This window comes from Dermacentor variabilis, chromosome 2, assembly GCF_050947875.1.
Source record: "Dermacentor variabilis isolate Ectoservices chromosome 2, ASM5094787v1, whole genome shotgun sequence".
In the NCBI taxonomy this organism is placed as follows: Eukaryota; Metazoa; Arthropoda; class Arachnida; order Ixodida; family Ixodidae; genus Dermacentor; species Dermacentor variabilis.
In genome coordinates this window covers 217,027,099-217,048,350 of record NC_134569.1, presented here as the reverse complement: position 1 = coordinate 217,048,350, position 21,252 = coordinate 217,027,099, and the positions used below count along the sequence as shown (strand labels likewise).

Genomic DNA, 21,252 nt, shown 5'->3' with positions numbered 1-21,252 from the left:
CAAGGAAACAGGGTAGTGGACATTTCTATCCTTTCTGATGTGTTTTTATCACTGGCATGTAGTGAGTGCTTGAAGACGTCACTGAAGGTCGAGGAACACTTGAAACGAGGGATATGCTCTACTTGCGCAGTCGTGTGTACTGATTGTTGGTTCGAGCTTGTATTCGATACAACAAGAAGAGTGGCGCATGGCAATGAGAACAATGTTCGTTTTGTTTACGCGATGCCCCAGCTAGGAAAAGGGTGTGCACGTGCGGAAACATTTTCTAAAGTGATGAACACGCCTGTCTCTCCATGTTTCATTTCCGCAAGCACTGCTGAAAGCACTCCACCTACGACAATATATCGTCTCTGCTTTCTGCAGTGGCTACAGAAGTGGCGTGCAAATCGATGACTGATCCTGCTGCGGAAGTCCGTAGTTTTGTGGGGAGTGCCGCATGCGGCATTTCAGGTGTTGGAACATGGCAAAAGCGTGGACATTCGTCTTCGAACGGCTGTGTATCAGTGATTTCTGCCGACACAGGAAAGGCCCTTTCTAGCTCATACAAGACATGGACTCTAATGCATCTCACGAGGGACCCAGCTACGAACCTGGTGCTTATTAGGTCCTTATGTGTTTTGCACGTTTCACTAAATCTGAAAACTTTGTTTATATTTTTCTCAAAACAAGATATTTCTCCAGCTCATGTGATGGAAACTTTCATAACTTTTTCTGGGTGTGTATTTTGAAGTGAAATTGTATATGCTCATTTCCAACGTATATACCTGTGCAATGAACCAGAATAAAAGAAAATGATGCAATACTTTTGAATTGAGAGCTAATCTTGCAAAGAGGTCTGTTAAAAATTGCAATTTTTTTGTTTTTTGAACATTACTTCATTAATATTTATTGTGTAATATTTATCCTGGTTGACTGCATAGCCCCAACATGTAGCTACACAAATGCTAAAGTTTTACTCAATTAAGCCTTTCATTAGTAAGTTATCACTGATGGCTGGCGTGACTACCACTTTTAGCCCATCTTTTGTCAAAAAATTACCTGCCAAAAAATAAAAAATATTTTATGCTCTAAACAGCTGGGTAACGTAAATAAACCATGCTTATTCTGAAGAAAAAGTTATATCAACCCTATCTCTTTTTAAAAAAAAAATTTTTTTAGTGGCCTATCCCCCTTAACCTGAACAAATGCAAGCTTCTTTTCTTTTCCCGCCATAAAAACTCCTTACCTTTTTCATATAATATCGCAAACGTCCCTGTAGATTAAGTATCATCATTCAAATATCTAGGTGTCGCACTGTCTAACAATCTCACTTGGAATGCGCATAGAACTAACGTCACTTCATCCGCTAACAAAATACTGGGCTTCCTAAAACGTCACCTACGTCATGCGCCCCAGCACATAAAATTGCTCACATACCAGTCACTCGTCAGATCGAAACTCGAATGTGCCTCCGCAGTATGGAACCCGCCCCAAACATATCTTGTAAATGATCTTGAGTCAGTGCAAAATCGCACCGCCCAATTCATTCACTCCCTATACTCATACAATATCAGCGTTTCATCCTTGAAAGCACAATCCGGGTTATCACCACTCTCTGTTTGCCGTCGTATCGCCACCTTTTCCCTCTTCCATAAAATTTTTCATTCTTCCCTCAACCTAGCACTTTACGTCATCCCCCTGACATACATTTCACACTGCGCCGCCCACCCGCTTCAAGTGTCACATTTTCACACCAGAACTGTCACTTTTTTCCGCCTCTTTTTTTTCAACGTGCAGCCAAAGATTGGAACAACCTTCCCTGCTCTATTGTTTCCATCACCTGCCCATCAACTTTCATTGCAAACGTAACAAATCACCTCTGTTGCTAAAACGAATGTGTCCAAATGTATTTTTTTATGTACAAACCACCCTTTATGTAATCGGAAGAAATCAACGGAAATCCATCAGAAGAAATCAACGACACAAGTAGAATACATGCCTCATTGTGCTGTCTTAAGGTCTGACAGCCTTTCAACCAAGATTAGAGTCATATTTGATGCATCTTCTCACGATGCTGGTTATATATCTCTAAGCAAAGGCCTCGAACCAGGACCAAACTTGATCCCAGATTTGCTTAAAAGGTGTTACCAAACTTCAGAATTCATCATCACGCAGAAGTTGAAAAAGCATTTCTGCAAATTTTGGTGCAACTGACAGATTGTGATGCCCTCCGATTCTTCTGGTGTGAACATCTCCCAATGAATAAAGACCCAGAGCCTCCCATGGAAGTCTGGAGAATGACACGGGTCCTTTTTGGCATGAAAAGTACTCCATTCCTCCTCGCAGCCACCGTGCACCACCATATGTCCATGACAGGAGATTACCCAGAAATAAGAAAAATCAGCAGCAAGAGCCTTTATGTGGATGACCACATAACAGGAGCAAACATAATGGAGGAGGCTGGAGACTTCTACCGAAAGGCACTAGATGTCATGAACTGGGCAAGCATGACATTTCGCAAATGGAACTCAAATTCCAAGAAGCTCCAACAGCTGTTCAATGATAAAGAAACCAGATGCACCCTTAGCTACGTGGAATGTCCAACACCAAGTGTCTGACTTGTCCTGGGACTTGTATGGGAAAATGACAGAGATCATTTGGCATTTTCCATGGAGGCCACCTTAGATTTCCTAGACTGAAACTGCAGCACAAAACAATTCATCCTTCAAGTATAGGCTCGTATGCATTGCCCGCTTGGTCTCATTTCTCCAGTCAGAGTGACAACGAAGTTGATGTTTCGAACAGTGTGGGAGTAAGGCATAGAACGGGATTCCCCTCTGCCTGAAGAAGTCAAAGCAGCTTGGATTGAGTGGCACGCCATTTAATGGGTATAAAACCGCCGAGACGATACAGTAGGTTGGCCAACAAATGCTGGAAAAATGCACACATCTTCACAGATGCTAGCCCCAAAGCTTACGGCGCAGTTGTATATCTGTGCATCTGCGGGGTCAAGGAAGCAAAGGTGACTATGGTCCTCTCAAAATCCCGAGTAGCACCGATTAAGAGATTAAGATACCCTGTAGGGGGGGCCTCTTTGCGGTAGCCGCCGTGAACGGGAGAGACAACTCCTTGACCCTCGCAGCCTCCGTCAGGGCAGAGACCCCAGCTGGGGCTGAGACCATAGCCGTGGCATCAGTAATAAAGCAACAAGACAGGGTAGGCGGGGAAGTTCATGTCATTACCAACTCGCAACAGGCCTGCCGTAACTTTACCAATGGACGAACACCGCTGCTGACAGCTCAGGTTCTAGGCCCGAGGCTGCAAGAATCCGATCAAATCACGTGGACGCCGGGCCATTTGGGACTGGAGGGGAACGAAAGGGTGATTGCCTTAGCTCGAGCGCTAATCAACCGAGCGGGGCAAAACCACTCGTCTCATCAATCCACACCCTTTACCTTCGTGCCCCTGCCATCCAATTACTGCGACCGACTCGAGATCCAGCGACTTAACCGCAGGATTTATCCTCCCCCTCACATAAAGCTCAGTACTGAAGAGGCAGTAGCTCCCAGATTTATTCAGACTAGCACATTCCCAAACTTACACAGATACACCAAAATGTACCCACATCCATATTGCGGCATCTGCCCCTGGTACGGCGACACACGCCCTGCACTCTTTCACATCTCGTGGGGACGTGGGGGCAAACCTCAACACTTAAAGATGCCTAGTACGTCATTTGAGCGGTGGGAGGTACAGCTGACTGGCGATACCATGGCGGGACAAGAAGCTTTCATCCAGCAAGTACGTCGAGCAGCCATGGCCAGTGGAGTCCTGGAATGAAGACACCACCCACTCGAGCAGAAACAAACGCGACAGCAATGTTATAACAGCAGCATTATATTGATGCTCTTCAAACCTCTCATTGATGCATCGGCCGGTTTGACCAACATACATTCTTCCGCAGCTTCGTGCAGAAGAATGTATGTTCGTCAAACTAGTAGATGCATCAATGAGAGATTAAAAGAGCATCGATGTAACGTCACTCGGGTAATCCTGAGTCATTTGGGTATTTATTGCCGAGATTGTTCCTGCAAAGCCATGTTTCAAAATACTTCCATTCTGTATAGGGCTCATAGTAGGATGACAAGAGCAGGGGCATAGCCGGGGGGAGGGGCTTATGCAGCTTCAGCCGCCCCGAAATTTTTTCATGCTGTCCATGCACCACCGATCAAAACAAACCCCAGTGCCGGAAATCATTCTGGATTTTGTCTAGAATGTCTTTTTCACGCTCGAAAAGATATCTCAGCGCGTAGATTGCGAACTTGGGCCAGATTTCGCGGCAACGCCCATGCACCGGGAGTCACACGACGCAAAGAGCCCCATCCAAGCACAGAGTTTCAAAGGCATTTTGACGGCGAGCTATGGCGAGCGGCCTGGATGAGGCATCTCACGGAGGCCGCGGAATCTACAGATCGCATGCATTTCATTTCCGTAAACTTATGTGTATAAAGTTCTCATAAACTTTTGATGTGAAAAGTGCATTGACATTTCTAAAGTCATCCTTTAGATTTTCAATTCCGGAACTTTGTGGGTTTAATATTGTTATAAACATATGGTACCAAACGTGCAGTGACTTTTCTAAAGTCATACATCAGAACATACAACGAGACAAGCCAAATCAATACACTATCAGACAAGTTGACAAGGCACGCAGCGAGGTCCGATGAGATGACGCGTTGTGGTAGTTCATTTGTGCTGTCATGTCACAGAAAAAAATATCAAAATTTTTTTCACCTATGCCAAAGCATCCATGTCGAGACACTAAAGCAAGCAACGGTAACTATTCTTATTTATTTTTCTACTTTTGACTTTTATTTGCGAGGACACATTGGGCCTTTTCAGTTTTCTTGTTTTCGCTACCCGCAGTCTGCCAGAGCCAGCTAGAGCGCATGCGTTTTTCTCGTGTTGCCCCGACCACCACGTGGTGCACTTCCGTGCGCATTCATTTTTCCCTGGGCGAGTGTATTTTCGCCTGGCAGAGTTTTGTACGCCTTCTGGCTAGCAGATGACAAAAAGAAACAATGGTTGCTTGCCAACATCACTGTGGGGACTCAACCTATTGAAACACGTTCGCTTGAGTGTAACCTCTCCGGAAAGTCTTGTCGTGCTGGTGTAGGATATCGAGCCATATGCGTATGGTTCTCTGTGGACCAAGCGTCTCACATTTTCTTCGGTATTCCCTTGGTAGCCACATTAGGTGCCCAAAATAGGCATTCGATTGTGGCCAACATACTTTCCTTTGCCTTTTGTCATTTCGGTGCCTCAGCCCCCCCAAAAAATATAGACATTGTTGTGGCGCATCGAATTGTCGCATGGTGAAAGTTCGATTTTGTTACTCCTTCTGTTGCGGAAAGTAATGGGACACGGGACGCTTCAGGGGCCAGATATTCTTATTATATTATTGCGATAGCAATTATATGGACACTCCAGGCACATTCCTGCAGTCACCCTCATGTTCCGTATAAAGTACAACGGCAATAACATTGTGACTGCGCGCTGCGTGCTGTATGTGTGAGTGAAACGTGGGGGCCGAGGCATGGGTGAGCCGACAAAGGTGGCTCAGTCTTGTCTGTGTAAGAGAGAAAAGTGAGGAGGAAGCATGGCACATTCCGTCGCGTGCGATACATCAGGGGGAGTGGAGGAAGGGGTGGCAGGCCTTAGGATTCTGAGAGCTGTGAATCTGTGGTTGTGCAACACGTTTATTTGCCTTGTTTGACGCATTATATACCGTGACTTTTTGTAGATACGTAGACTTATTAAAGAGTAAAATGTATATTTAAATATCTTGCGAGGTTTTATGTATATGCACAGTGAACTTTGTTTCCCAGAGACACTTTTTTGCCCTATATCAAGCTGTATCTTCGCATTTGTATATTCCATTGTATCTTCGCATTTCTAATACACAAAGGCGAGTCAGATGAAAGTGAGCCAACCAACCCCGCACAATAATGGTTCAGTTCATTACCTGCAAGGCATGCGTGTAGCATACAAGCATCTCTCATTTACAAAACTGACATGCAGTTGTGAGGATAAATGTTCTTTAATGCTCTCATACACTGGGTTGAACATGGCTGCGTGACGTAATGGACACTCCAGAAGTTGAGCAGCATGGTGCCGTGAGGTTTTTGACAGCTGAAGGTGTTTCCCGAAAAGAAATTAGTCACCATATGGCTGCCATGTACATTGAACACGGCATTTCATTGGCCACTGTGAAGCGTTAGAACAAACAGTTCAAAGAAGGACAGGAAAGTTGCAAAGCAGATGTAAGACCGTGCCAAAGCCGCCGTGCAATCACTCCCAACGCAATTGCAAAGGTTCATGGGCTGATTAGACAAGAATGCAGGATAAGCATCGATGAACTGGCAGAGCATGTGAACATCAGACACTGTTCAGTTCACACCATTATTCATTAACATCCCAGTTATCGGTTCTTGTGTGTGCAACAGATGCCCAAGGTTTTGAACCACCGTCAGAAAACTGAGAAGTTCGGTGCAGCCTTGATTCCTCTGATCCAGTATCACATTGAGGGTGACGACTTCTTGTCTGCAATTGTGACCAGGAACGAATTGTGGTGTCACTACTACGAGCCTGAAACATGACAGCAAAGCCTACAGTGAAAACATTCGAATTGACCACACCCAAAGAAAGCAAAGGCCGTCATTTACGCCAGAAAGGTGTTGTTGACTTTTTTTTTTCGATCGTCAGGGGTTTCGATCGTCATTTACTGATAGTATTTGCTAAACCTGGAGAGACTATCAATCGATTCCAATACTGTGAAACATTGGATCGGCTGCGTGTCGAAATGAAGAACAAACTACGTGGAAAATTGATGAATGAGGTCATCTTGCTCCACGACAATGCCCATGCCCACGTCACTGATGTGGTAATACAAAACTGGCAAAGTTCAAGTGGGAATCGCTGCAACATCCACCATACAGCCCAGACCTGTCACCTTTCGACTTCCTCATTTTGGGGCAATTGAAAGAACAGCTCAAGGGAACCAGATTTGTGCCGGACAATGACGTGACAGAGTCAGTTACAGCTTTTTTGAAGCAGCAATCCAAGGAGTTTTATGAGACTGCAATCACGTAACTTGTTACATCAGTGGGACAAATGTCTAAATGCTCATGGAGACTACTTTTAAATAAAGTGTCCCCTTTGTCATATATTCGCATTGGCCCACTTTCATTTGACTCACCCTCGTATATTTTGCAGAACTCCAGCTTTTTATATGTGCTCTCTGTTGCGACTACAATTTCAGTGCAATTACAATACACAACTGGTGACAGCTGCTCCTGAGCAATACATTGGAACAAATAACAGTGTCATTGAACATTATCACTAGCTGTTGTATATGTACAAAAATGTAAACAAGGTTCTTGACTGACAAATTTTAATTAAAAGATTTGTCCTCAACTTGTTCATTTTATAGCCTTTACATTTTTCCTATCAGTGGCATGCACTGCTTTGCTGGTTTTGAACTGGTCTAGTTCTAAAGTTCGTGCGATATTTTCTTTACTTATTAAATAGACAAAAAACATGGAAGCATTGATATCAGTTATTTCGGACACAACTCTTGGGACACACGAGTGTATTCTTTTATGAAAAAATGCATATTTTACTTGTCTTGACAGTGTGTAGCATTCAAGAATTCGTTTGTAGCATCTTTGGCAATGGCAATGCAGTTATTATTCATATATTGGATCACTGGACAAATTCTATAAGGAAGAGGCTGAGTTGCAACGTGAGCCCACCACCCCGAACGAAATTTCTGGCTATGCGACTGGACAAGGGAAACTGTGCAGGCCTATGATATTGCAAAATTAGAGGAAACGTGCGTGAGCAAGCCATCAGTGTCGCTATCTGAAAAGAAGAGACGATTCCTCGATTTATCTTTGTAACCATTGCAGTATATGTTTTCACAACGCCTTGAACACATGTACGGTTCATCGACATGCACCACTGAATGTTCTTTTTTGCTGTCACGTTTGTTTCCGCTCGTACGGTATATATTTATCGATGCGTGCGAAAATAAAATCTATAGTGAAAGTGAAGTGCTGTCTCTGTGTATCTGTTTCTTTCTACGTCCTCGTTCAGTCGCACTTATACACTCTATCATAGACTTTGGGAAGGTTGCGTGTGGTCTATGCACAGCTAGTAGGTTTCAATTTTTGTGATTTCACTTCTCTTAACACTCCACTTATCTAAACTTATCTAAAATTACAGTTTACTGTAATTAGTTTGTTGCATCAATTTTCTATTGTTTCCTACGTGAACTGTTGGTACCATGCGTCTCTGTTTTATGCATGTGCTAAGAAGCCCTGAAGTAAGATAGACTGCACAAGTGTGTACGGTTTCGGCTTAATGCAACATGGGTTGCAGTGTAGTTTTTGCTGTATTAAATGCATGAGCCCTACTGGAAACACTAAGTCTGCTGCTCAAAGAGTTGCAGTAGTGTTGATGAGCATGTACCATGGTAGCAATGAACCGAGATTGCTGCATGCTCTACTTACCGTCCATTAACACAGCTCCTCTTTAGTGCATGTCTAAGGCCTTTGTCCTAACAAGCAATACACACGATGCTACGTGATAGTACAGAAAAAGTGAAGCCTTAATGTAAAAACAATCAGAGGCCACATTTACTGTAGTAGTAATACCATCTCATTAGTTCTTTTTCTTTTTTTTTACCTGTTTTAAGTGACATGTACCATAAGTTCTGTTGTGCTGTTTTCTCTGACATTTTTAAACTAGTGATAATGTACGCACTTTATTGCTAAGACTTCTTTGTTACCTTCTGGTGCTGGTCATCTTTTGGCGCCTTCTTTTCATGCAGACATTGGCCATCGTCATTCTGCTTGCAGGACATGGAATATGCAGAACAGTTGTTTCATTGAGGGCCAGACATCACACAGGGAATCCTTCTCTGTTCTGGAGTTGTCTTTCATGAAAGCTGCAGGGGCCCACAGGTGAAAACAGCTTAATGGATCAGCACTTCTGTGGATAGGCTATGGTGCATTTGCTTGACATATTAGCATGCTGTATAAAACCAGGCAAAGACATGGTCTCATAAGAAAGATAAAAATGCGCTACCTTGCGCAGTCTTTGAAATACATATAGGTAACCCTACTGGCCAAGAAAGGTCTGTTCCCAATCTAGCAATTTTATTTTTGTTTTTGCCCCAAATGTTATGAAGGTTTTTGTGCCTTCGTATTAATTACGCTGTTCAGAACATTATTTCGCACAAAACTTGCTTCTCCCTATGTGCCATTTTGTAGTCAATCCTTGGACTCTTTATTATTCAATTATGTTTTTGTAATTAGGTATATCATATTTTGTTGAAGTTCTCAAGATGTGCTTTCTGAAATGGCTGCCTATATTGCATTCCTTCTTTTATGTTGCTTACATCTTTAAACCAGCGATAATTTTGCAAACAGGCCCCATTCTAGCTATGCAGCTACTGGCGATGTGTATTTTCCTGTATTGTACTGTATTGTACTTGTATTGATGTCAGTAAATGTGATTAGAAAGAGCATAGAAATATGTTTCCTGACAGCCACAATACAGTATAGTAGCCTCCCATATTTATAAAAGTGGTAAGCCGTTTTGAGTTTTTAAAATATCTCTCCTATTATTATAGAAATGTGATTCCATAGTGTGGCAGAACAGATTTTTTTACAACATGTTTTAATTGCAATATGTGAACATTTGTACCTCTCTGTCAGTGAAGCATGATGGATTCCTGTTCTTCAGCAGCTGAAATGCAGCACAGTATCCTTCACTTGTTTGGGAACTGTGCACAAGCATGTCTACAGGCGTTGCCCCTGCTTTGGTGGCCATGAGTAGCATAGTCACCGTGCTAGAATCTGCATCACATGATGTGGAGTCCATGAATATGATGGTGTGTGGCGAGTCCTAGCTCTGGGCCTAGTGCATAATGGGTGTCACAACAAGCACTGCCCAGCTGCCTTTGGATGTGCCCGTTGAGCAGACATCTGTGCCTGCACATTCACAGCAAAAAGTGTGAACTTTTCTACGTGAATAGTTGCATTGCTAACGATAAATACTTCAGCACGCAGGGAACATGTGAAACCAACTGCATAAAGACGGCAAGTTGGGCCGGTTGGTTAGGATGGTTGGGTTAGGTTAGGTCATGTTGTCGCTTTATACCTTCGTTTTGTCTGTGTCTTGAGTTGTGCTGCAACGAACCTTACAATGAAACATGTGAAACAACTCATACTTTCCAGCTATCAAGTATGCGTCGTCATTCTAATGGTGAGTACCACCTTAACCTGGCTTAAAGTGCTACATTTTCTTTTTGGATTAAACTACCAAAACGTACATGCAGGTGCACAGCACCTTCCTTAACAACAGCAGCGTTCGCTAATCTGAGCTTCCCATGGCCTTTGATGAATGTGCATGAGTCGCCCCAGCTACTACACAAGCGGAAAATTGTACTACCTGGATTGCCCAAATTTGACATCTCGAAAGCAGACACACATGCTTGCCCAGGGAGTAATTCAAACATTATCTGGGCAGGAACAGCATAAAACTATTCCAATCTGTTTTTGTTCCACAGCCACCTTCTTACCTCCATAAGAGGTCAAAATGGCTTGGGCCTTGCCTATATGGGTGCGGCCGCCCACATATGTTGCTAAGTAAAAGTATTAGCTAGAATGCTATGCACAGTACTTCCTGAATTTGCACTCTTGGTGCCACTATACATTCCTTTTCAAACATTTTTCAAAGCGAAGCTTTCGTTGCCTCTCCCTTCGAATTTCCCACTTATGCTGCTGCTGTCTGGCACGCTGCGTGGGGAGGTGGTTCAGAGCATGTCTATACATGACAGGAGCATGGCAGAGAGGAACGGCGACGCAAGAAACTTGTATTTTGCACAGCGTCGAATGAGCACAATGCCCTCTAGAGCTCCCTGGGCATTGTCACATTAGCCTCTTGACAGTTGTAATTATCCGTGACCCCTGTAAGAGCATTGCAGAAATTGCAGCGCTTGCCTTTCTACTAACGTCCAAGTCCAGAGGGAAGCTAGATATAATGGTAGAGAGGAGGGAGAAGAGGAGGCAGAGAATGGGCAGAACCGATGCAATCACAAAACGAGTGAACTTGTAACTCTTCACTCGCAGTTTCCATACAAGGGGCGGGAGGTAGAGAAAAGGTGACGTGAGATGATAAGGAAACTATAGACACAACAATGCTTGTGGGCAAGTGGGATTAATTTAAGTTCAAGGTATGGTATGACACATTTCTGCTACTTCTGAAAAATAAAAACCATGCAAATTTGTCAAGCGAACAACTTACTCAGGGCATGCAGAACCAGAGCCGCATTAAAGTGCACCGTAGGGTCTAGGTGACCCTACGGAAGTGGTCACATGTCAAATCAACACTTCTGTGCCCATCACAGTAGCTTTGCAGCTATGGCATTGCTCGAGGTCGGGGGTCTGACCCCAACCACAGCAGCTGCAGTTCAACAGGTGCAAAAAAAAAAAAAAAATCACTCATGCACTTATATTTAGGGACGTGGTAAAGAAAACCACGGTGTCAAAATTAATCTGGAGTCTGCCACTACAGCGAGCCTCATAATCCTATTGTGGTTTTGGCATGTACAGAGCCATAATTAAATTAAATCTTAATACTTCTAACATGATGCATGTATGTGCTGTGTGAGGCAATGGATACGCTCAACCCTCTAACAGGTTATGAAGTATGGTGCACAACTACGCCTCAAGCAAACACCTCCCCCTGTGTGTTCTGTGTACTCTGCAGATAAACAGCAGTGGTGCATGCAAGGTAACATTTAACATCAACTCGCCACTCTCTTATGGGCTAAACGTTGAAGAAATTAAACATTTGCCAGCAACATCACTACTAATTATCGATAATCAAAGCAAACAGCACAGAAAGCTTCGCTTACATCAATTCCCACAGTGCATGGGATCCGCATAATTTTTTTGTTGTTGGAGCATTGTTCTTGATTCTTAAACCATTGTAGAGTGCCTAGATCATCTTACAGGAAATACAACCTGCATGCCTACCCTGTCTGCCACTTTATTTTGATAGCTAGGGAATGCTATAACTACCTTGTTAACAAGTTGGCAACTAATGTCGCAACTTTTGCCGCATAGCTTTTATGCCAAGTTATACATATAGATGTCATAAACGTGTCTTACCAAATTTTTGTCTCTTTGAAGAAAACTGCTTTGTATTTGACACTGGTAGGCTCTGGAAAAATTACCGTTCTCACCAGTCCCTGCTATGATCAAGCTCCCATCTCTTTTCTCGGAAATGATTGCATTCCTCTCTGATGGATGAAGGTAGCACAAGAAAGTGGTAAATGCCTCAAGCTGCAAGATGTCAAGGTACATTTTTTTAAGGGCCTTGTAACAAGTCGTCACTACACGAATTGTCTCTTCAACTTGCAGGAAATAGCACTTATTCACAGTGAGAAATTACATCCCTCTTAGAGCACTTGGTGCTAGAAGAACCTTGTGAGAACACTCCTAAGTTGAAAGCAGTTTATTGGAACAGGCCGGAACCCCATGGACACCTGACCTGGCAAAAGGTTGCTTGGTGAAACATGTCACCAAGATGTTTTAAGCGAACTAAGTAAAAAATACTGCAGTATGTGTTCATGGCATCTATCACCAACCGAAGGCTGTAAGGGGCTGAAACCACTAGTGCTGGTAGTCTTCCCAGTGCCTAGTAAGCACAGTCGTCTGTGCACAGAGGTCAGTAGCCAATGGATTCATTAAAAAAATTCCTCCCTTCAATATGTTCCTACATAAGGCAGGCTAGCAGATATTATTGAGGAAACACAAGACAGGGAAATACATAGGACAGGTGCTGAACTGACAACTAACTGGTTTATTGCCAGTCAGTTGTTACTGCAGCGCCTGTCCTGTGTATTTCTCTGCATTGTGTTGCCGTTATTTTTGCACTGCTTTTACCATGAAGATCAACCAACTTGCCCATTATTGAAGGGGCACATAATGAGCTTGAAACCATTCACAATGTGATTCACCTGCATATTGTTTCAACTGGGATTACTGCCTTGACTTTAAGAAGTGAAATCTTGTGGGAATGGAGCGTTGTTCAGAAGTGGAGATATGGTCAAGACGTGACAACTTTTACTCAATGCTCTTCCACCAGTGGTGCCGTGCAGGCTTCATTGCACTTGGGCATCAATCACTGCGTCTCAGGGCCATTTCCTTACTATTTCTGATCAATAATAGTGTTTTCAGGGATATTCAGTTCTTTCATGAAGGCTATACAAAGGAGGGAGTTCTTGCAAGTGATTCCTTCCCGTAGATGTCACCAAAAAGCTGTATTTCATTGTAGTGAGTGCACACGTCAAGGAGAGGCTCTGATTTTTACTTCCAGACATTGAGGTGTTAACTCATTGTAGAGGAGCAGCTAAAGTTACCAGGCTACATATGCTGTTGCCTAAGCAAAAGACATGCGCACAGAAAACTTTACTGTGGCTACAATGTGAGGTTTGGGTACTTCAACATTCCAGTGATCTGAAAAGTATGATCTTTATTGCACTTTGTTCATGTTTCATTTTGATACATGTAGTTTCATTGCTTTATAAAAATTATAGTTGTTAATAATCTCCTGTGTTGTACTTTTTCTTTCAGCTTTTCCTGTTATCTTTGCTTAATTTCAGGCTTATTGTAGACCATGTCGTCCAACATCAAATATTAGTCACACAGTTACCTGCAAAAAAGTTTTTTACATATTGTCTGTTTCTTTTTCTGCTCATGAAAAGAAATTGCAATTCCTCGGTAAACGTGTGTAAAAAAGAAAGCTACATTTTTGGATATGTCTCACTGTGGACATTGCCACCTGCAGTTTCTCATGTAATGATATATGCACGATGAACATAATAAGCGTTGTGTACTGAAGCTGACTGCTAAGTTCAGCAGAATAGTTGAGTAATGTTCTGCACCCTGGGCATGGGAAGTCATATATATATTTATCGGTGTTAGCAGGTTGGCCTGCTGTTATGTTGGTTTCATGCGATGGCAATAAACAGATATTGCTGATGCCTGCCTCGTGATGAAACCTGCACAATTTGACAATAAGCATGTCAAGGTGTTCCAAGACTGCATGTATTTTGGTAACAAGAACTACTATGCCTCAGTACTACCTCATCAATGAAGCCAGTCATAATCTCTGTCATTGTAAGACTATGCACTCTTACTGTACTTAAAAAAATTGCTCTTTCATCCATAAGATGTGTATACAGGATCCCAAAGCTTATTTATAAGGCTGTGGGAATATTAAAAAAATGTTCAATATTATAGAATATTATATCTTTAATAGTCATATTCGCTTTGGAAACTAGGTATTTGGAAATTTTCATTATTCAAAGAAAATCGAATTATAGCTGGCTGTACGGCAGCAAACACAGTTCTTAGCATTTGTTTCTATCTAACCTAAGAATGCATATGTGATCTTGTGCTGAATTTTACAGTCAAAATCATTTCAGCTGTAAAATCATATTGAGCCAAAAAGAGAGGGTCGTTCTCCCATCTCCTGTAGGGCTAGAACTGCTGCTGGAATTCTCACACCACATATGTACTGTTGGAGTGCAGCTCCGACAATTCCACTGCCAGATTGTGACGAGTGTAGTTACGGAGCTGGTATTTTAGGCTTCATCTTGGTTGGTATATGGCTCAGATTGCACCGTGAGGTAGGCTACACGGTGGGCATAAACTTGCAGGTTATTTGCGGCGATGTTCCTTACCAGGCAGTGTCATGGCAAGTGCTTCCTGAATTTGCTGTCTGATGGATTGTTGACTAGCCTCAAGTTGGGCATCTAGTTTGGCATTAATTTGGCTCAGAGTGATGTCATGTATAATGCCTTGGGCAAAGTTGTCAGGAGCGGCTATATAAGCCGTGAGTGTGAAGTCTTGTGTGCCGAACTGTAAAGATGTGTTGCATTGGATGTTGACTGTCAGGCCTTCCTAAGGAGTGCTCGCGACTGCAGTGTTCTGTTCAATGGCTAGTATGACGGCAAGATTGCTGAGGTAGTCAGGTGCTGGGTGTCTGCTTGCAGTCTTGATGCTCACCGCGATTTGTGTGGTTTATCTCGTGGCCGGATTATGACTTTTATGGTGTGCTTAAAAAGCGGGGGTGGGTGTTGAACGTGTACGTCGCGAGTCTCGGTGGGAGGACTGGGGGTTGTTTCTGGTAGTGCTTGCGCTGCCTTCCTTTGTTTGTACTTCACCGTGAGCCACTCGTTGCCGGCGTCGCCTACCTGGGCAGTCTTGGTCTATTTACATATCTGGGATGGCAAGCGGTCGAGGTATCTGATCCGCGGGCCAGCGATTGGTTGTAGAGGCGAAGGGGGACGGGGTACAACGACCGCCGGAACGAACTCCTAGCTGGCGACCCGTAGACGCGCCGGGGACTCTGGGGGCCCCCGGCTGGGCGCGGCGGCTGGAGCCTGGCTGCGTACTCGCAGAGCGGTAGTAATACCGGCGTCGCACGACCACTGTTGATAGCAATGAAATCACGACCGAGAAATTCGATTCGGATCGGGCATGATCGCGATCAAAAGTGCGCCGTGTGACAATTGTATACCGATGTCACACGATTACTTCCGATCGCGATCATGCCCGATCCGGATCGAAATTTCCGACCACGATTTGCTCCCTCGCGCAGCTCGCGCAAAGGAACCAATCGCGACCGAGAAATTCGATCCGGATCGGGCTTGATCGCGATCGAAAGTGCGCCGTGTGACACCCGCTCTCAACGAGTGTGCGCGAGGTGTTTCCCAGTGAAATGTCCAACTAAATCGTGTGGTCTCTATTTGTAAATGGTCGCTACGCAGAAACAGCGTTCTTCCCAAACACCGATGAAAGCTTCGCCTAAACAAATTCCAGCAGCGCGTGGGACACGCAATTTTTTTTTTTTTTTCGTAGCATCAAAAGACACTTGCACGAGAGCTACAGCAGGGAATCGTGAATGCCACCGTGCAGTAATGCTATTTGGCTTATTAAAAACAATGCATATTAGATTATTCAATGAGCTGCAGCCGAGCTGCTGCTCAAACACGTTGTTGAAAAAAGCGCGAAAACACAATCTGATGGAAGAACCGTTTAACCACGTTGTCGTTTTCTTCCGTTCACGTTCTGTCAGGCATTACTACTAAAGCATTACTCCCTGAACCAGCCCCAACCTTATGCTACAGGCATAATGAGTGGAAAGATTAATTACTCACGTTGAAGATTGGCACATAATACCTACAAATAAAAGTATGCAACAGTTTCATCCACCATTAGTACATTGTACCACCAAACCAGCTCATGTTTAGTACCACTCATAATACCGCCATGGCTGCCGCATTCCGGAACAAGAACTCTACAGTCTGGAAGGTCTGGAACCTCTGGAAGCCGCGAAGCGGCCTGGCCACCGTGGCGAAGTCCAATCCATATCCACGCCTTTTAAATATGGCGGCGCCAGCGGGCTCCGGCGGGCCGGTGCGCGTCGTGGATGGGAGCATGGGGTCGCAGCTGAGCGACCGGGGTTTGATACCGCCGACAGATGCTCTCTGGAGCGCCAGAGTACTCGTCTCTGACCTCCCGGCGATAGTGGACGTGCACAAGAGTTACATCAGGAGCGGCGCCGACGTCGTCACGACGTGCAGCTACCAAGCGAATGTCGACAACCTGCAGTTTCATCTGGGCATCGGCGCTTCTGAGGCCGAGGCCCTCATAGCTCGCAGCTGCATGGCAGCCGTCGCGGCGCGGGAACAGTGCGGACGACCAGGCGTGATCGTCGCTGGCTCCGTCGGGCCGTACGGCGCCGCGCAGGCGGACTTGTCCGAATACACCGGCGGGTACGCAGACGTCAAGAGCGTCGAAGAGCTCGTCGAGTGGCACCGGCCCCGTGTTCGGTGTCTAGTCGCGGCCGGCTGCGACGTGCTGGCCTTCGAGACGATACCGGCGGCGCGCGAGGCCGTGGCGCTTGTACAGCTGTTGCGCCAGTTCCCCGGCACCCAGGCGTGGCTCAGTTTTAGCACTTCGCCGGATGCACCGCACTGCACGGCCAAGGGAGAGCCGCTCGCAGAGGCCATGAACGAGTGCCTCCTCGCCGATGCCTGTAGACAGATTATCGCCATCGGCGTAAACTGTTGTCCTCCGGAAAATGTGGCGGCCGCCTTGAGGTCGACCGGACACCTTCGGGTCCCCTTTATTGCTTATCCAAATAGCGGCGAGATGTTCAGTTCGTCCGGCAAGGTTCCCGCCGACCGAGCGCCGCGCAGGCCCCTTTCGGCATACGTCCCCGAATGGATTGACCTCAACGCGCGGTGGATTGGCGGCTGTTGCGGGACTGGGCCGGACGATATCAGTGCCGTCGCCAAGGTTGTAAACAGTCTCGCGTCAGCGTAATAAGCCGTCTTCGTTGCGCCATCGCATAAAGAGCGTTTACCGTTGTTCCTACAAAATTTCATAAGTCTAGTCGCAGTAGCACAGGCTGAACGTGCATGTATATACTAGCAATAAACGTGCCTTGACCACACTGATTCTGTTAGATTTGTCAGTTCTCGAGTCTCTTTTGTAGCTTTCAAACACTTGCCTGATGTCTCATATTGAGTTCGTGTTTGCTGAATTTTTATGAAGCAACTGAGACTACAAACGCCAAACACAATCAGTTTTCTGAGCTGAAAGTACAGCAAAGTCTGCCTGTTCTGTTTGCTCCCAACAATTTGCATTTTCTTGTCTGCCATCAGTTTGCATGTCCCTCTTTAAAAATTATGCAGGTACAACGCACGTCAGAATAAGCTTTTGTTAGGCAACTCGTTAAATGCTATAAGACTAGATGGAACATGTAAATTGCCATACCATGCTACATGCAATCTCATGCAATGTCTGTTTATGGACTACACCACAAGCTGTGCCAAAATGTATACAGCAGTTCCTGCAAATGCACACTGCAAGATGTCAACGCAGTGACATCACAAAGATGAACATGATGTTTGTCGATGGGTGTTAGTCAATGTTCATCTGTATTATTGTTCTTTTACAGCATCTCGTTGGTTGGGATTTTTAGCAGCACACTCACCCAAAACTGGCAGCTTGAAAAGGGATTTGTGTTTCAGTTTCCACGTAACAGAATTATGTTTTCTCGTATATTCGAATTACAGTAGTTCGATGCTATCATGTCTGTAGGTTGTGTGTAAGTCATACTTTACGAATGTTATCACACATATTACTTTGCGAAATTTAATTAGTTCAAATTATAATTATAGTTGATAGTAAGCACTTATGCCAGGCGGAGGGCCTACGAGGATGTATGCTGGATTTCCACACACGTGCCGTGTGCATACAATGTATCTGTCCTTGATTTGTGGGTGCTTTGCCTGTTGCATCTGTCGCATAGTGTGTGCTGCAACCATTATCGACATATGTACAACAGCAGTACCACCTCGGCAGCTGGAAAAGGTGTTTGTGTTTGGTTTTTCTCATAACAGAATTGTTTTCTTGTATACTCTAATTACAATCTGACGCCATCTTGTCTGTAGGTAGTGCGTAAGTCATACTTTTTGAATCTTCTTGCACATTTTACTTTTAATCATTAATTTAGTTCAATAGGGCACTTGCGCTTGGTGGATGGCCTAGAAGAATGAGGATGTGTGCTGCACTTCCGCACAAATGCGCACAGCGTACGTTGCTTGTGGTGGTGGTGCTTGCGTAATGTTGTCTAATGTCAGTTGGGATGGTGATACTTGTCTGACATCTGCACCAGCTTCACTGTACATCCACATTCACAGGGTGGAATAGACGTGGCCATTTTTGTGTGCAAGTTTGCTTTCCAGTGACACTTGGTTCAATTATTTTCTTGTGTTTGCTTTGCTGTCTTTTACTGATGCTATGTAATGTTTCCGACTCCTGCTATCGCCCTAAATCAGGGCTGCAGTATATGTAAATAAATAAGTGAAGTAATAAATAATGAGGAGAGGTGCATGCCTTGAGAAAGTAGGAAGTGAACGACAGCAGTCAGGTTGACAATCATTTGTCCATTTCATTCGAGCATGTGACAAAATGGAAACTGGTGTGTGTGGATGGCAGTTTTGCATACTGTTACTGATGTAATGCATGTGCCAGTCTTGTGTAAGATCTACTTGGAGTTGGCACGAGACAAATATGTGTGTAATCGTGGCCCAATTGTTACAGCATCAGGGTTTGGTGCTGGGAGGTTGAGGTTTGATACCACCATAGTGCACACATTTCTTTATGTTTATTGTGTGAGCTACCCGACAAGACAACAGCAGCCACAGTCAGCAATGTTCAAAAGGGTTCACTAGGAAAGCTTTGCTTTAAAGATGCAAGTATCTCGACCCTCGCAGTTTTAAAGGGGCACTAAAATGAAAGACTCAGTCAGTTTAGATTTTTAAAAGTATCTTTCAAAGACTCTACTTTCGGTGATTTTGTGGCAATAGGTTGATAACTAGAAGAGAAAATGGTGGTCAAAGTTTCATTTTTTGAATATCGCACCAAAACCCCACGGCTGCTATATCAGCATGACATCACAGATTTCAAAGCATTTTTTTCGCATTTCAGTCATCGTCGTTCAGTAATATTCTTGGAACTTCCCAAGTTCAGTCCTTTGCTCTTTTAAAATATGATGTAGTACATTTTTGCTGATGATAATTTAACTGGGCCCAGCCAGGTGGCATCAAAATCTATGGACTCGCGCAGAGCAGGAATTTCAAGCCGTTTTCGCCACCCATTTTCTTTCTTACGTCTTTTCTGACTTCCCAAACATCTTCTAGCGGTGGGAGAGGCTTTTTCGGTAATGTGGACGGCTGATTTACTGACACAGGTGAAATAATTTTTTCTCTTTAGTGTACACTGAACATTTGACTATAAAATAGTTTGCATCCCCTTCAAGAAAAGAGGTAAAAGCACAAAAAGGTGAACCAAGTAAAAAGGACACCATAAAGTTTTCACTCAAACCTGACTTATTTCATTTCATTATACAATTAGTCAATTTAAAAAATGTGTGGCTTCTGCCATACAATCGTGCCACCTGAGCTTAAAACAGAAAAGGTAAGCACATACACATTCTCCTGTCGCCAAACGCTGGGTGTCTGATCAAAGAAGCCGTGTTGTGCCTTGAAGACTGGCTTACATGTGCTTGAGCATAGCACATTTACTGCAGTTTAATGTGGCAACCACACTCTTTGTTGTGGGCAACCAGTGTATCGCCACTCTAGGTTCACATGTACGTGTGTTCACTTGGCCATACATTAAGACACCTGTTCCTTTGCGTGAGAGAAGATACCTCTGTCAAATGCCTTCTCTGTGTGTTTGTTTGGTTCGCACTGTGATGGAAAATTTATAGGGGTGTGAACTAAGATGGAGTTGCTCATTTGTAGTAAACTTGCAAAAGCATGCTACGATTGAGACAGAAAAAATTAAATTATGGGGTTTTACGTGCCAAAACCACTTTCTGATTATGAGGCACGCCGTAGTGGAGGACTCCGGAAATTTTGACCACCTGGGGTTCTTTAACGTGCACCTAAATCTAAGTACACGGGTGTTTTCGCATTTCGCCCCCATCGAAATGTGGCCGCCGTGGCCGGGATTCGATCCCGTGACCTCGTGCTCAGCAGCCTAACACCATAGCCACTGAGCAACCACAGCGGGACGATTGAGACAGAGACAAATAATCAGGTATGAAAAATGTGCCACTACTTCCAACTGGCATTTATTAAAAGGTTAGCAGAATATATACTGAAAAAACAAGATAACAAGCAGACACAACAGATAATGTTGTCAACAAGGCATGCTTGCAAGCTATCCGGGTTTTTTGTTTCATAATGGTCCCTGTCCTTATTCAACAAAAAACATTGGTACCTTGCACACATGCCTTAACTATGCTCACAATAACATTATTTGTTGTGTCTGCTTTACTTAACACAGATTTCGAACATGTGCGTCGGATCTGCATAATTTTCATCTTGGCTTTTTCAGTACTAAAATAGGTTCTGTCAACCTTTTGAATAAACCAGGTTCTGCAACACCAGGCTCTGTAACTAGTTGTGAAAGGTTAAATGTGTGTGACATCAATAAATCTTTGCAATTCTGAAGAACTAGAATTAATATGGATATTCACTATTCCATGGGATAACAGGATAGTTCAAATCCCCAAGAAGAAAAATTGGAGCTTTTGGGAACTTAGTGACAA

At 44.1% G+C, this 21,252-nt stretch overlaps 1 protein-coding gene across 1 annotated transcript; it reads left to right on the top strand.

Moving 5' to 3' along the window:
- Positions 1 to 16,372: 16,372 nt before the first annotated feature.
- LOC142573105 (homocysteine S-methyltransferase YbgG-like) lies at positions 16,373 to 17,592 on the top strand. Its single transcript, XM_075682634.1, has one exon. The coding sequence runs from the start codon at positions 16,392 to 16,394 to the stop codon at positions 17,448 to 17,450; it is 1,059 nt and encodes a 352-aa protein (XP_075538749.1). The 5' UTR covers positions 16,373 to 16,391; the 3' UTR covers positions 17,451 to 17,592.
- Positions 17,593 to 21,252: the final 3,660 nt, after the last annotated feature.